The sequence below is a fragment of the Clavelina lepadiformis genome, chromosome 7 (genome assembly GCF_947623445.1).
Source record: "Clavelina lepadiformis chromosome 7, kaClaLepa1.1, whole genome shotgun sequence".
Classification (NCBI taxonomy): domain Eukaryota; kingdom Metazoa; phylum Chordata; class Ascidiacea; order Aplousobranchia; family Clavelinidae; genus Clavelina; species Clavelina lepadiformis.
In genome coordinates this window covers 20,069,116-20,085,604 of record NC_135246.1, presented here as the reverse complement: position 1 = coordinate 20,085,604, position 16,489 = coordinate 20,069,116, and the positions used below count along the sequence as shown (strand labels likewise).

General features: G+C 42.5%; 2 protein-coding genes across 3 annotated transcripts; one reads left to right on the top strand and one right to left on the bottom strand.

Annotated features, from left to right (window-relative positions):
- Positions 1-386: 386 nt before the first annotated feature.
- LOC143464907 (serotransferrin-like) lies at positions 387-2,347 on the top strand. The gene is made up of 8 exons (XM_076962951.1): positions 387-546; positions 619-779; positions 852-948; positions 1,017-1,175; positions 1,310-1,481; positions 1,633-1,740; positions 1,825-1,957; positions 2,045-2,347. The coding sequence occupies exons 1-8, from the start codon at positions 498-500 to the stop codon at positions 2,213-2,215; spliced, it is 1,050 nt and encodes a 349-aa protein (XP_076819066.1). The 5' UTR covers positions 387-497; the 3' UTR covers positions 2,216-2,347.
- A 59-nt stretch (positions 2,348-2,406) lies between these two features.
- On the bottom strand, positions 2,407-13,186 carry LOC143464905 (uncharacterized). 2 transcript variants are annotated; one of them, XM_076962949.1, is made up of 35 exons: positions 12,985-13,186; positions 12,580-12,722; positions 12,358-12,490; positions 12,057-12,121; positions 11,901-11,984; positions 11,657-11,777; positions 11,356-11,511; positions 11,023-11,185; positions 10,671-10,807; positions 10,331-10,431; positions 10,030-10,150; positions 9,863-9,973; positions 9,538-9,681; positions 9,193-9,342; positions 8,850-9,011; positions 8,635-8,747; positions 8,477-8,565; positions 8,259-8,383; positions 7,994-8,146; positions 7,614-7,823; positions 7,307-7,477; positions 6,926-7,032; positions 6,716-6,815; positions 6,512-6,643; positions 6,191-6,388; positions 6,043-6,076; positions 5,821-5,951; positions 5,518-5,633; positions 5,211-5,369; positions 4,946-5,069; positions 4,680-4,823; positions 4,498-4,614; positions 4,263-4,431; positions 4,029-4,102; positions 2,407-3,878 (listed from the first exon to the last, which is right to left on the bottom strand). In XM_076962949.1, exons 1-35 carry the CDS (start codon positions 13,058-13,060, stop codon positions 3,535-3,537), a joined length of 4,677 nt encoding a protein of 1,558 aa, XP_076819064.1. In that variant the 5' UTR covers positions 13,061-13,186; the 3' UTR covers positions 2,407-3,534. The 2 variants fall into 2 exon arrangements, with proteins under 2 accessions (XP_076819064.1, XP_076819065.1); XM_076962950.1 differs by lacking the exons at positions 12,580-12,722; positions 12,985-13,186 and having other exon boundaries at positions 11,657-11,776; positions 11,899-11,984; positions 12,358-12,434.
- Between the last annotated feature and the right edge of the window lie 3,303 nt (positions 13,187-16,489).

Below are 16,489 nucleotides of genomic sequence, written 5' to 3'. Positions count from 1 at the left end.
AAATAAAAATGAATTTGGAGTCGCATTCATAAACATCAAATTGTCACGCAACAAAACCAGTTTCACATCAGCAAATTAGCCAAATTTACTCGAAGCAGCCGACTTGGTTGCCGCCGAAAAGCGAACAATCGTTGCCGCAAAGTGCAGCAACTTGCAGTCAGCAAACCATAGAAGGCATTTCAACAGGAACTGGAGAGAAAACTTTAGGGAACTATTGAAACCGTGATTAAGTTGTTTTCGATCATATTATTGCCCAATTGAAGTTATTTTTGCTTCAGTTGGTCTGGAATGACGGCTGCAAAACAAGAAATTCAATGGATTTGACTCCACGTAAACAAGCGTCGGCGAGGCTTTCGAAACCAACGATAGATCGGCATTTCCTCAAAGCTATTTTTAAAATAAACACGGGAAAGTATAAAAGCAAGCAGGGGAAAGAGTGCAGCTAGATGCAAGTTTAAGTTCATCAAGAGATCCAAGTTCAAGAAATCTTCAACAAGATGAAATATCTGCCGAGTTGGTTATTCATCTCCATCATCATCTCATGCGGTAAGTGCGAGGCCTAACTACATCTTTCTGTTCACATCGTTTCGCCGCTGTCTTAACTCTGCCCAACTCCAGGTGTGGGCTGTGTTCATTCCTTGAGATGGTGCTGCAAGTCGATCAATGAGCTGAGAAAATGCAGACATCTTCGTCAAGCCAGTGACGAGGCAGGAACACCTTACTTCGATTTTGATTGCGTCATCAAGGACGGCGTCGAAGGCTGCATGAGAGCGTTAAAGGTATTTTCCCGATATTGAATGTTTTAATAAACGTGACGCAAACTATTACGCACGTCATTTTCGCATGCGCAGAATGGAGTTGCTGACGTCATTGACATAGACGGTGGTGACGTTTTCCGTTATAAAAATGACATCGTATTGGCGGCTGCTGAGAATCGTGGCGTGGATGGTAAGTGGCGTCTATATGTGCCAAGGTGCCTTAAAAAAGACAAGTCACAACACTGCCGTTTGTTGCAGACGCCAGTTATTTCGCGGTGGCGGTTGTGCACAAAGGGGCAGACGACAATCTGTCCCTGCACAATTTGATTGGTTACAAATCGTGTCATACTTCGATAGGGAAGACAGCAGGTTGGAACATGCCGATGGGTTGGCTGGCCAGGATGAACTACAACAGAGGTGATTGTGATCAAGTCGTGCTGATTAAAAGTTTCAGGTTCTCGTCTCCAATAAACGTTAATATTGAACAGAAGCTTTTGTGTTTTTACACCGCGGCTACCAGTTACTGAAACTTATTTATCTTCCAATTTCAGCCCCATTTTCCCAAAGCTGCGCTCCCGGGGCAAACAATCCGGAGTTCCTCGAATTAGTGCCCGATAACAACCCCACCAAGTGGTGTGCCCTGTGCATAGGAGACGAGCACGGTGATCACGTGTGCGACCGCGACAGCGACGAGAGATACTACGGCTACCACGGCGCCTTCCAGTAAGAGAAACGCGACGAGCCCACGCGGGCTCTATTTTGTAGACTGAGCTGTGAAATAAATGGGCACGCGCCGTGTCTTGTGTAGTTTGCATTGCGTAGAATTTTCTTTGTGGCTTGTATTCAACCACGAATGAACATCTTGCTTCTGCAGATGCCTGAAGGACGGCAAAGGCGACGTGGCCTTTGTCAAGCACTCGATTCCGATCGAACCCGGAGTCGATCAGAGCAAGTTTCAACTTCTGTGTCGCAATGAAACCAGGTATCGCGCTCATCAATCGCGATCTTTATCTTTGAGATGATTCTGCTATTATGACGTCTCAATGATGTTTTGCTTTTATCGCAGACCGAGAGCGCCACCAGCGGATTGGAGAAACTGCAACATCGGGAGAGTCCCTTCGCACGCCGTTGTCATGGATGTTGCCCGAGCAACCGAGGAAAACGCTCGGAATGTCGCGGAAATACTTAACCGCGCAAAGGTGAGATATCTGCGCGTTTTAAAAATCGATTTCAAATAGCGCTTAATACGTAGTAGTGGTTCCTTTTCTTATTTGTCATCGCGTCAGGCGGCTTTTGAATTCGATTTCAATTCGTACGGAGGGAAGAATCTTCTGTGGTCTTCATCCACCGTCTCTTTCCTCCCTCGCATCCTGATGAGTCCCAGGGAGTTCATGGGAGAAGATTACTACTGCAACACTCACGCCCTCCATACCAACCAGGTAGCAGACGGGTGTTAGCGCCCACATGCGACCAGCATCATCTTTCACCTGTTACAGAGTGACGTCTGTTGTTTTATGCCGAAGCTTTAAACACAATTTCATCGCGACCATAATGCATTGTTCATAATAAAATTCATATCGTTGGCATGACCACGCGTTGCTGTTTTATCAAATAAAATCTAACGACAATCGAAATATTAACGCGAATGTTGTGGAGGTGGCAAATCGTTGTATTTAGGTCCTGCTTCAATACACAGTAGGACGTAGCAGACGCAACTAGTCACCAGGCAAGCCAATAAGCAATTGCATTCAGTCAAATTCACAGAAATTTCAAAGCAATCACTTAAAGCTAAAATTTTCATAACCGTATAAAGCGCCGATCATAAATTTAGTTAAACTTCCTGGATTACGAGATACAAAAAAATAAATAAATAAGTGATTAGGTTTCAACTTAAATCTTGGAGGAGTAAATTTCAATGAGGGGGATTCCCCGTAATAAAGAATGTCTTACGTCCTACGTAATGGTATTTTGAAAATCTATTTTGCCATGGAAGTGTGAGCAAGGAAAATGGTAGGACTTAGAAAAATCTTTAAACAAATTTAAGCATCCGAAGACATGTTGACATTGTTTCATTCAAGTTCCATTACGAAATTTTCAAAACAGCGTTGAAATATACAATTAAAAATGTTTCGGTGTTCAACCGTACAAAAATGGCGTCAAACTTAAAATGTTCCTTTTTTCTCACCTCCCGAGGAATACTGTTAAAGTACTTTTAGTATTAAACCGAGCCAAAGATAAGGTTCTTCATTTTGTGCAAGTTTCAAGCTGCAGCGCCATCGCTGAAAAAAGTTATAAAATGTTTTATTTTATTTCGGATATTTTTCCAGTTTTTCCAAGGTATTTGCGTCATAGCTCCTCAAATAGTACATTTATTCCCCCCAAGCGATCATAAAAATATTTCTATGCATCGTAACAACCAGTCACCAAGTTTTCCAAGCCTTGAGTGTTAGCATCAAGGTGTTAACAGTCCACTTAAAAGTACGTTTTTTCGAGGTTTTTGGAGATTTTCCGGCAAACTACGCACGTGATTAGGCACTGAAACCAATGGTCTGGAGTCGCATCCAAACTCCACCAACACACAAAATTTTAAAGCCCTACGGCCAGACCGTAAAGAATTAGCGAGGCTGAGTTTTAGATCCGTAACAATGCATAGCCATGATGCACATGAGGTTCCACATAGGCCCTGTGTAGAAACCTGAATTGAATGCTGAAGTCACGATGGAAGTTTTAAAACTTATGACGTCATTTTATGATTGCATCATCAATGATGATGTCATTATTCCGAATGTTTCCGTATTCTTCCACCCACCAACTTTTTTGGTTTTCTTAAAACTTTGTTTTCTTTAGGCGACTTATTGTCCTTAGATTGTGACGTCACTTTACGTGTTTTGTTTACGACAGAATAGACGTCTTGTGATCTCATAGGAGGGTTAGTTCTTGGAATCGGTCGAGGAGGATCTTCATCCGGTATCGGGGATTCTCCTTCAGCGGTGGGACCCCACTGGATGGGAGTTGGAGCTCGATCGACGTCATCGCCGGGAGAGTCCCTTGGTTCAGGGGACGGTCCCCAGAGAATGGGTGAAGGGGGGGATTCACACCCGGTATCCTGCTTGGTGGGGTCTAACAGGAACAAAGTAGGGTTGAGCACCAGGCGACTGGTGTGAAGCGATATATCATCTCTATCGAATGACGTGAGGCTCATCACTATCTATGAGGTGTTGGGTTGCAAGCGGTTGCTAACCAAAGATTTATGTTATTTTGTCATAATACCTTTAGGGACTCTTGTGACGTGGCCATTGTTTAAATCTTCATCGCTGTCAGTTGTGAAGTCACTGGAGTAGCAGCTGGTAAAACAGTTAGGTTACAAATGGTTGCAATGTATGAAATCGTTCTGACGGTTATGTATAGTTTGTTGGTTTGGAGTCGGAGGAACCCCATAATAAATAAATGATGCATGGTTGTGTTTGTGATGTAACAGGGCGGGCGAGTTGTTTCAATGATCACCTGACGTTATCGCTCCTTGCTCCTGCCTGCTCCACTTTCTTTTTCTCTTTTTTTTTATTTTTCTTGTTGATGCGCCACGTAACAAAGAAGCAAATTATAAAGACAAAAAGAACTCCCGCCATTGCCGCCAGTCCCACCATCAGCAGAGTGTTATCGGGTGGCTGCTCCTCTATTATATATTATGACGTCATACGCCTTGAATTTTTGCGTGATAACAAATCTAGGGCCAAGTTACCTGACAGTTCGCAAAATTGGCCGTGAAAGTGCTCCGGGCAATCGCAGAAAGGTTCGCCCACTTCGCGGGTCGGGGAACATCGGCCCCCGTTCAAACAGGGACTTGGAAGGCACTGACCTGCGGAAAAATGTTCAGATTAATCTCATTTCTATTTTTTTTTATAATTCAAAATTTTTACTCACTCCGGCAATTAACTCCTTTCCGCTGGTTGTCGCTAGCGAGGTCGGTCATGCCCGGGTGACATCGACATTTAAAACTTCCCTCACTGTTTAAACAGTCAGACATTGGAGGGCAATCGTGCAGGTTGGCCGCGCATTCGTCGATATCTGTGGAACAACTGATTTAAATCAAATTTCACCAACAATATTCCTAAAACGTTTTGTAGCAATGTCGTCTTTGGAATGCAAATTTTTATTTATAACTTAAACAATTATATTCTACTCTAAACCTTCTATAATGACGTCATTAGTAGAAAACGTCACAGTCGCTTCTCCGGGCGGCGAGACGCGACATAGTGGTAACTGGTCGTCAAGGAAACCGACCAAAACATCCCTAAGAGAGGTTGAAGTGATCTGCATATGACGCAAGTTTATGAAATTCAAGAAGTATTTAGAGACCTCACACAGGAACAAGTTTTCAATAAAAATAAATTTTATTATCAGACTGAGTTCTATTTTGCAAAAGGAACGAAGCAAATAATTGAACTGGGTTACTTCTAAGCTTGGGAGGTTGAAAGTTTCCCGACGAAAGCGAATTGGCTGAATATGTTCATGAATTAAGACAATTATGGCGCGAACTTTCCCCTCAACGACCTGCAGTTCCTGAACAACCGTTGCCACGAAAGCGGGATTTGAGCTAAAGACGTGATCGAGCTGCGAGAAATGCAAGTTTGGGTCAAAAAATGTAGAAAATATGTTTTTGATATCTGAGGTGGAAACCTGGAGAAATTGTTGCTTTGCTGTTTTCAAATTAAAATGCCTTTTTTAAATAAATCTGATTGTGACAAAATAAAAAGCTCACAGCAATTTTAACGATGGCCTTTGTATGACCCAGACCTTCGCCCTCGACATCTGATTGGCTGATATTGGTGCCAGATTTTTTCAAAATTTCAATACTACCAAGAAATCTGAGCACGTCTGTGAAGTCATAAAACAATTGTACTGCTGTGATTGACGTTTTATAGAAATCTTATTCTCGCATTAAAGCTTAATTGGAAGGCAATTGTCATGGCGACGTTAGATGATTAACTTTGCAATAATTACTGTCAAAATGTTAGAACACGACCATTGTCATCGTTGCAATGTGATTTCTATGAACTCGCACCTGTGCAGTGGCCAACATTGGGGAACTGGTTTTTGTTGGGGCAAGATTTTGAGAAAATTCCGACAAACTTTACCGGACGCGCTGGGGTGCCTCTGCTGGACGTCATCGTAGTGGTCCGAGTTCTTTTCGGTCTGGGCAATAATAATGAATTGACTATGCTGTCACACAATAATAATTTTGACGTAATAAACTATAATTTACTACGTAGGACCTCAAACGTACCTAGATGTGATGAGCAGAGGAGGCAGGTTGGTTTCTATGACAACAAACAAGAATAATTGATATAGATGGACTTGTGTCAATATTGCAATTAAGTAACTTATTACGTAACAATCGCTGTTGATAAGTCATCAATGATCAAACACTGCACCTGACGTCACAGAGGAAGAAGCGAGGGAGGATGCGGATGGTGAGATGAGTTGACAGAATCTCCCAGGAAGCAGGAAGTAGGGGGCGCTGTAGTCCTGGAAGCCGGAAGAGCAAGTGCAATTGAAAGTGCTGAACATATTCCCACACATGGTGGCGCTGTAGCAGTCGTTTAAGAAGTCAGAGTCACAGTCGTCCAAGTCTGTGAGCAACAGAGTCAAGTCAAGTCATGACTCATAAGCACAGACCAACTGTAACTAAAACAGTTGTCAACTCGAAATATTGGAATTTGTTTTTCTTGTCTGCGTGGATAAAAAGCTCTCACCGCTGACAGCGATGAAGACGATCCTCCAAGGCTTCCCCACCTTGCCCTCCCCAGCGGCGTACGCTTCGTTCAAGCTCTGCAACGTCACTCTGCTCGACCAAGTCAGGAACATAATCGCGCTCGCTTGAGTACCTTGACACACAATCAAGTTGTAATGCATTATTACGTCATTATACTTGTGATGAATAAACGACGGCTTCAAACCTTTATCAGCATCAGCGGTGAATGTCACGCTCCCGACGCTACCGAAGTGAAGATCGCGAAATTTAGCTTTTACCGAGTCATGCGTGAATGCGTCGGATATCTGGAGGTGAAAGTCTCTTAACTTTTTCATATGACAGCAGATATTGTTAAACACAAATAGATGAGCCTCGAGATGATTCCTACGAGATATCTTGCATCTCATCAACTCACAAAATCGGAGACGACTTCACTCAATCGTTGTTGTTCCACTGAGTGCGTGGTCACTCCGATTGGGGACACTTGAGGAAGCCTCAAGTAGATTCGGAAAGATCGTGGACCTAATTTACGTAACAATATTAGTTAGTGGCGTCATATGTTGACAGGGATTTAAATAATTTGACCATATAGGTAGTTTTTGGTGCTTCACAATAAAGTACTAAAATGGAAATTTTTTCAGACAATTTCAAGGATTATCAAAACGTTAGTGATTGGCTCCATTCATTTGCTTGTGGCTTCTTTTCTGCTTATTGTCCGGCAAAACAGACACGTTGGTTAATTTAGGTTGTAACTTGCTCATAACTCGAGCACTCAAGGTTAATCCACTCGACTCACGAATCCTGATTTCGACGGGGAATGAGTAGAGAGTGTGAGGAGATGACTCTCCTTTCCACCTCTCCGCGACTCTGAACTGGTAAATGAAGTTCTGTCGAAGTCCGGCGATGACTAACTCACGGAGATAGGAGGGAGCGGACGTATTGCCCGACCACTGGAGCGGAACAGGGGCTGGTTTAAAGAAGATAGAGGGTCAACGCAGTAAGCGATAAGTTGTCTCAATTTTCCTCAAAACAAGCGATATCCGCACAATGCACTGGAATGTGTCGCTTCCATGGAGGCGATTTTACGCGATAAAACGCGGTACCTTTTATCCGATGCTGGAACAAATAATTCAAGTCGGTTTCAACTCTACCACCACTAGGTGGCGACGTCCTTTTCCAGGTCAACTTCACACTGGTTGGTGAAACAGCTACGGCGACGATTTCCAAATTAGGAAGTGGGGGGCGGGTGGTGGGAGCGGGCGTTGTGCTCACAGCGGTTGACCTGGTCAAGGGCTGGGGGGTTGTTATCGAGTCTGGAAAAAATTTAGTAAAGTTTTTTTTATCAACATCGGTATTTGAAGGTGCTGTAAGTGACAAAAGTTTCGGGGTCACCAAAACTACAGTGAACAAAATTTACTAAAACACAATCCAGCAAAAGAATGACGCAGATTCCGAACAAATTTCTAAAAGGTTCTTTTCAAACCTTTGTGGACGCAGATGCGGCCAGGGGAAGCCCCTTTATCTCTACTGAGGTCGAAGAAATCATTCATGCATGAACATTTAAATCCCGGAGAAGTATTTTCGCAATGCGCATGCGCAGAACAGTCATCCCATGTGCTGTGGCATTCATCGAAATCTTAAAGTTAAGATTTTAATTTAAAAAATACCAAAGTCTCAGATATTCGTCCCTCGTTTATTTGACATGTTTGATAGACATATATAAAATTCGCTACAGCCAAGCAACTCACCTGTGACCGACACTGCGTCATAATCGAGTCCAAGTGCGTCATTAGGGAGGAAATTGTGCTTGAAAACGTTCCGAATCTCAAGAGGTTTCACATTTGTTTTTGAATGGAAGAACAGATGAGCGAGGCTGAAGAAATAGGATTTTGTGAGAAAAAATGAGAAGAAAAAGCTTCTCTCTCATAACGCAGCTTCTGAAAATTTCGAACCCGAAGCAACTCACGCGAAAGTTCTGTCTTTTATTCCGGGAGTAAATTCAACTTTGCCAGTCGCCATGAAATGCGGCAACCGGGGTTGCAGTAGTTTTCGAATCTGTAAAGAGAAGAAACTTCATCAGAAGCAGTAAGGCTAATATGGGCGAGTGTTGGCTCTAAATCTTACCAAGGTTCTGACGTCATCAGCAGTATCTTTGGTTACAGCGACATCCTCATCTTTGAAATCTTTTGTGTAGAGCACGGCCGTCAAGTTAAGGTGGATCATGAAGATGGAGTTGCCTGAAAGAGAGTCAGGATCTTTTAAAACTTAATGCAAACCTGATTTGGATTACAATTAAAATTCGGAATAAGATAAAACGAAAAACATTTGTGACGCAATACTCGTCTTTATGCTCCTCCATGACGTATAACGACCGGTATTAGCAGCATTGGCGGCGGCAACCCTGAATTCATAATCCGTGTTCGTTCTCAGGCCTTCTATCGTGGCGATGGCGATGAAATTTTCCTGAGTAAAATCTCGATCGTTGATTTGAACTTTGACCTCTGACAACAAAGTGACTCATCTGATGAAATGTGTTTGTATGAGTTGTTTTAAATACGTACAGAGTAGACATGTAAAGAACTTCTCCACTGTGTTATATAATATAATAACATTAAATTATAACACGTTTTGCACCACATTGACAGAGAGATTTAACCATTTTATTCTGATGACGAAAATCACCTTGCTTGCTCATGTTCCCTCGGGTTCTGTGCTCCACTAGGAACCAGAACCGAAGCTGGGGTTGTCTCATCTGGGCCGGGATCTTCCACGAAAGCCTGGCGGTCTTTGGGTCGTTTAGGGACAGGCTGAACGCCGCAGGAGCATCGAACACTGGAACAAGATCAAGCATTACATTGTCACCAGTCATGTGAAGTGTCGTGATCTTATGAAACCACTGAGCTTAGCAACTTTACTTGTTGTGATTTATCCCGAATTTCTTATTCTAAGTAATTGAATGTTGCTACACCACTAAAGACGTCTGTGTCTACTTTTAACTTTCGAGACGAGTTGACCTGTTCCACTCACCCATGCACTTGCGACCCGGCAACAAACTGTAATCCGCGCTCGTGTCAACGTTTCCTAGCGGACACTTGCAACGAAAGGAACCTTCCTGGTTGTCGCAAGGATTCCCGCGGCAGTCTTCCCGCTTGGTGCCGCACTCGTTATAATCTGGATTAATATGACGTCATTATGAAGCCATAAAAAGTAAAACACATCATATTCTGTGACGTTGGTTTTTTAATAAATAAAAGTAAAGGAACTGTAGAAACCGACGATTTCTCGATTTGAAGAAGATAAAAAAGTTTAAATAAAACATAGTCAAGCTTTAACCGGATGTGACGTAACAAACCTTCGACGCGAACCGACGTCGCGTTCACGATCCCGAGATCTGACGAGAATCTGTTCTTCATTCTGAGCTTGGTCACGTGTTGAAGCCGCGAGAGGTCTGGTCGATTCCGCGCTGCCGAACACCGCACTGTTATAAGATGTCAATGTGCTTAAGGCAAGGTGACTTACTTCGATACTTGAGGTGGAGGATTCCCTGGAAGCGGATGAGGCCGCCCGCAGTGTGGTCGGACCTGGCCACCTCAAAGTCGGTCATCGACAACAGGCTGGATCGACTTAGCGCTTTTTTCACCTGTCAACGAGAAGTAACGTGCATGAAGGTGCATGTGCTATGCTATGGACCACAAGGTGCGAGCCTTGATGTACACTAAAAGCGAAGCAACGTTGTTTTAATAGAAACTTTGGGACTTTAATGGTAACACGTCTGCAGGAGAAAGATCATGAAAATGTGCATCGTCGACTTAAAACTCACTGATTTTGTGACGTTTTTCTCCGCTTCAATTTTAATGGCCTGATAGTCTGTCTGGTTGTTCTTGAGGTTCATGTCGAACACGAATTTGTACAGGTTTGAAACTGGGAGAATAAAATAACGAAATATTATGCACAAATGCGGTACTTGGTGTGATAAATGATGTGTAGAATGGATGCAAATATCACAGTTTTAGCTTTAACACCGGTGAGTGTTCCAATTTTGCAGCTAGTTAGTGATGCCTTGAAAGATTCTGAGTTGTACGATCAGTAAAATAGAAATTGATCAATTTCATTCGGTCGAAGAATATCTTTCACAAAACAACAATCTCAGCACAACTCACTTGTCCTGATGCTTTTCCACTCGGTCCATCGGCCAAGAGTCTCCAGGTCATGGATGATCGTTACCGCCCTCACGCGGAATGAGTGAACCGCATTTGGTGTGAGACCGGTCACCACAAAATCCTCCGAGAAGGCGGTCCTGAGCAAATTGTTGGAGATATAAATGCAAAGTTTACCGTCGATGACTGTTAGTCGTCGATGACTGTTATTTTGGTCGATGACTGTTAAAGCTACGTCGATGACTGTTATTTTGGAAAATAACTGAAGCAATCCAAGTTTATTCAACGTATTGTGATGTGATGTTGCAGGGAATTTGATTCGAATTGGATTGATTGGTTTCATTGCATTGCTTACTTGCCAATAAACTCCACTTCAGACTGATCTGGATCATCAGCAGATAAAGTTTTCCATTCAAGCTCGTAGCCTTCCATTTCGCCGGCCACGTGGTCGGGAAGTGAGAAGGTGACTCGCACTGATGTGATGTTGATGACATTCAACCTCAGTTCGATTGGTTCGTCTGCAATGAAGAATTGAATGGTCATAGATCAGACCATTGCTCACAATAGGTTGTCACTTTGCGGGAATGACAAATTAATTGTCCATGTTTGTATCGATCTGGATCGTTCATGCACATCATCAATTGCGTATTATAGTAATTCATGGACAGCTTGTCTCATACGACAATACCTGTGTTGTTGATGCATTGCCGTCCTTGGAACAAGTGACCTTCGACCCCTGTGTCTATAAAGCCCGGTAAGCAGCGACATCTGAAGGTTCCCTGCGCGTCTTCGCACGACGCATGCTCATGACAATTTGCTGTCCCGGATGTGCAGAAGTTTATTTCTTTAGAAAAAGGCAGAAAAGTGAGAAAAAGTGAACAAACTGAAACATTGTCTTTATCAATGCAGCTGCGATCGCATGAACGGGTCTATAGTTAGCGGACAGTTTACAACAATCACAACATGGCGAATGCGGCAAAGGAGGTCACCATAGACATCAACGTTGCGGATGTAGGTAGTGAGCATCCGGGCTTGTTCGCGCTCGAACATTCCTTCGATCACTTCCGCCGAAAGGTCAAAGTTTGCGTCGAAGGAAATTTCATAAAAAACCTGAATCCAACGAGGAAATATTTCTCGCATTAACAAATGAATTCAGTCTAGTAGGAAGTAATTCCAAGACGTCTCTATGTCGAGGACATCAGAATCAACACGAAGCGAAAATATCCAACAAACCTCAACCAATGACGTTGACAAATCGATGCTTGTCGAGTTGATTTCATTGGAGCTTAAATAAGCGAGCGGAAGTACGTCATAGAGCTGCAAAAATGGTACGGATAAGCTAGTAATAATCTGACTTGGCCACTGGATGATGCTGTTGAGGCAACTTACCGCTCTCTGGAACTCAGCTTTTGTCTCCGACGGTTGATGGACTTGGAGGAGGAAAGTCTTCGCATCTGCGTCATAAATCGAAGCAAGTTTCAACAAAAAGTTAAAACGACACCAGCGCGCTTTAAACAAGAAAAGAATTCGATGGCCGCGCGCTTTTCACCAAACATTGAACCAACACTGACGTTCCTATCAGTCGTTTCTACATTTGACTGAACTGGCCGTGAAGCAAACAAACTTGCCCAGCAGAGCATAACTCTGTGATCAAGCCGGAGTCATGGTCACAGAAAGTGACCCATCTCACCTAATCTTGTCGGTATCCAGGCCGAATAAATCCCGATCCCGTCGCTGTTTCTCGCAGCCACGCGGAAACGATAGATGCTGTGAGACTCCAGTGACGTCACAGTGACGTTATTTGCCGCCTTTTTTGTAGAAATCTATAAACAATCATTCTGACGTCATGAATAGAGTCATAGGTTGATGAAAAAACATAAAATTTTGTCAAACGTTTTAACGACTTGGCGACCTGTTTCGCGGGATTCTTCACAAATCCATATTTTATGACGTATGAAGTCACTTTTCCGTTTAAGTTCACCGGTCGTTTCCATTGAACCAGAATGGAATGACGTGAGTATGGCGTCACAGTGACGTTACGGGGGCCGGAAGGTGCTAAAGGGAGAAAAGTTATTTGTATATTTCTAAAAATTGAAAGACATTAATTGCGAGATCATTCAAAGCGGCGAAACTCATCGTTTATTAAATGTTCTTGAACTGTTCATGAACTTTGATAAGAAGCTCTGAATAAATTCCTTATCAGTAAACCCTAGTTCAGTGGCGTCCAACCTTTTATAAATCTCATATTACGCGTATTCAAGAAATAATGTAAGCTGGGACGCGCCAGCCCATGGTGAAGATTAACTCGTCTACTCACCTAAGCACAGGACTAATGGAAGAATGTTAACCAGCACAAGCCCAGCCATGGCGGTAGTGGACACGTATTGAAGCATTGTGACGCGACAATTCTTATTCTAACGTCATGTGCAACTTTATTACATCACATACAATAACTTATTTTCTAGATTCCGAGAATAATCTGCTCTAATGCAGAAATATTAAAAAGACGATGAAAAACTGTTTAATTTGGTCGCAAGAACCAAGAACTGACTGGTTCCAATGAACACCACCACGAGCATCTGCTGCACTTCTTCAACCTACTTCGATTCTATTTGTACCTCTGATATCTCAGCAGCCCAACCAAGGTTGCTATAAGAAGACTTCACGTGATTATGACGACAAATTCTCAAGCGAAGGAAGCAGAGTTTTGCGAAAATTATTGAAGTGTTTTAGAATTGCCCCGGGCGGCCAACTCTGTTATGACTAAATTCATAAGTTGGCGACTCATTGTTTGCACCGGGCAAGATTAGTTGCTAGAATCAGCTTCAAGCATACTGCTTGGCGATTAATTGTCGTAATTTTCCCACAGACATCGAAACAATGAAGTGGCCTTGATCGCTCAACTACGTTGGATCCATTGAGCACTTAAGCACAATATCAACATGTCTGTTTATAAAGACGCCCGGTTTGACACTACTTGACTGTGACGTCACAATCGATATTTATCCTGATGAGCCAAGATGTTGACAAATAGAAAATTTCTACGTAAATTGCTTCCGAAATTTCCTATAAGATCGAAGCGCTACAAGTTATAAAAAGCATTTCTGAGACAAACTGGCTCGTCTCTTTGTTTACATGAAAGCTTTAAAACAGTTTATCTGCAATAGACCTTCTACGTCATTGAGCTCAACTTGATATTTCTTACATCCTGTTCATGAAGATCTTGAGACGGCGCACACTTCACAAACCTTGTCTTTTTGAATTTATTAAAATCAGTTTTTTTTGTAAAGTTTCATCGTCCCACCTCGTCTGACCGGTTCATGCGCTCGAAGCTATATTACGACATAATTGCATCAATTATGACACTACCAAATACTTTTACCTGCCGCTACCTACCGGACATCAAATTTGTTGCTTAAACCGCATGGTGATAGCCAAGAGCTAAATGTTCACCGCTAAGCAAGAGCTGAATTAAAAGCAGATCTCGACAAACAACATGCGAGGTATATCAAGACAAAAATGGCTACTAACGCTATTTTTATCGCTGCTGGTTCATCACGGGACGCCAGGATTGAACACCAAAACACCAAAACACCAAAACAAGAATCGCTGTGAGCATCTATATAAACGATATCGCGTCGTTGCTACGGTGTTTGCGTGAAAAATTTAAATTCTCACCGTTCAATGAGGAAGCTCCCATAGCCCTGCAGCCTGGAAACATTCGCATAGTTGAAAATTCCCAAAAACAATGAGATTGTTAAAATGTGACAGAATTATCAAAGCCCTAAAACTTACGCTTTATTCGAGTTTTACTCTGTTGCGCATTTTAACGCGATTTAATTGTCTTTTTATGATTTTTGCTTGCGTTGTAGCTTTATCACTTTTCACGTTTTATCTATCATATATATTTATGTTTTATCTTATCAATCATTCTTACGCCTATAAGTCGTAACTCGGCAGCCTATACAAGCCTTGTTCGGGCTGATCATCGAGAGAAGTTTGGTCGTTTTCTGTTTCAAATAAAACATTTAAACGACAATCTTGTCTCTAGCTGATGTTTTCCCTGGGGCGGTTCACCGACAAAGAAGAATCGGTCTCGTAGGACGGACGCGATAAAGCCGTTGCAGAACATTTCGGCTTGTAGCAGCACAGGAGCGAGGAAAGTGATATAGTGATATATGCTTCTGATACCACATGCGGCGTTATTTGTTTCGGTTGTTAAGTTTGTTCAACTTTGTACTTGCATTGCATAACTCATAACTCATTCACAGAAAACTGAACTTCCGCCGTCAGCCAATAAACGTTTTCCCACCCTGGTCCTAACTCATTTAGAGAAGTCATCAGGAAAAGTTGGACAACGCCACGCCACGTCTTCCACGCCACGTCTGATGATTTTTCACGGCGCGTCTGTGTTTTTGTCTTCCGCGGAACAGCAGTTGGCTGTTATTGCTCCTGGCCAGTAGATGAAGCGCTAAGTAGTGGCCAAATGATTTTTTTCATTTAACCTTTGTTAGCGCTAAAGAGCCGTAGAAACACATAACAGAAAGTTGGATCTGTGGCACATTTTGGCCTCACAATACAAAGTCACTTTACCCTTTCATCTGGTTGAATACCTTTGTTCATAAAATTAATTCATGCAGTGAGTTACTTTTGAAGGTTTAACATTTTCTCAATTTTGGAATTTTGGCAAAAACATCAGTGAATCCGCGAAGGTAATTTTCGACGTATCCGGCTTCTTCAAAGGTAATTTTCTTTGTCGATTAGAATTCGATGAACTCAGAGAGCGAAACGAGGAACCGTCATTAACCTGGTGAGACGACTCGTCGCTTGACATCGGAGATGACAAAGTGGAGATCGCTTTTACAGGCGACTGCCTCAAAACGATTCAATCGGATCGGATGCGATGTTAATTTCAAAACTCAGTTGTTTGATCTCAATTTCCGCTTCGAGGAAGTCGAGCGAGATCAAAAGAAACTTCAATCTATAACTGGGGCCGGGGTAAGCCAAAGATGGCGGAAAATACAAGGAAATTTTTCCAAGAAAATCCCAGTTTTAATTGAACTGATACTTCGGGCTTTCGACGTCGGGAAATTCAGAATAAAAAAAATTGGGTTAACGCAAATTTTGGCAATTTTTCAAAAGCATGTTTCGATGCAAACAACTCAGCACTTGAAGCGAAAAATACAAACTAAGGTGGGTCGTCCCAAAATGTCGTGGAATATTCAAAGCAGTAATTTCAAAGTTTTAACTCACCGGCTGCAGCGAAAGATCACGACAAAGCACGACGGTTGGTCAGATTCCTAAAGCATTGCGAAGGAAACAATTAAGGCAACCTCGCTTTGACTTTCTCGACCTATTTATACAGGTGCCTACCTCATAGCGAGGGTCGGGCCTGCTTTAATTTATTTGTACAAGCGGCCAAGTGTTAAAAGTGTCAGGCGAGTCAAATCAAGAGGAAAAATTTTGAGACGAATCTTGTGGTTCTAGTTTGAAACGCGCGGTGATTAGCGCGACAAATCGCTTTTAGTTGGAGCGAAAGTTTGCTCGAATTCTGTTAAAGACTCGCCGCGAAAATCATTAAATTTTGTGAAATAGGTTTCGTGGTTTGGTGAAAATGATGCAAAGATGACGTTGTATTAAAACTCCCCAAGTTCAAGAGTGACTTGAACTTGTAGGCCCAATGACGTCATTTTTATGTGTTCTTTAATTCGTGGAATATGTTTTTTTTAAAGCGATCGACGAAATTCGCGAAACGGGAGATCTTGAGATCGACTCTGATGATTGGGGAAATATTTCGGTGACTAACCGACCGTCTTCTCGCC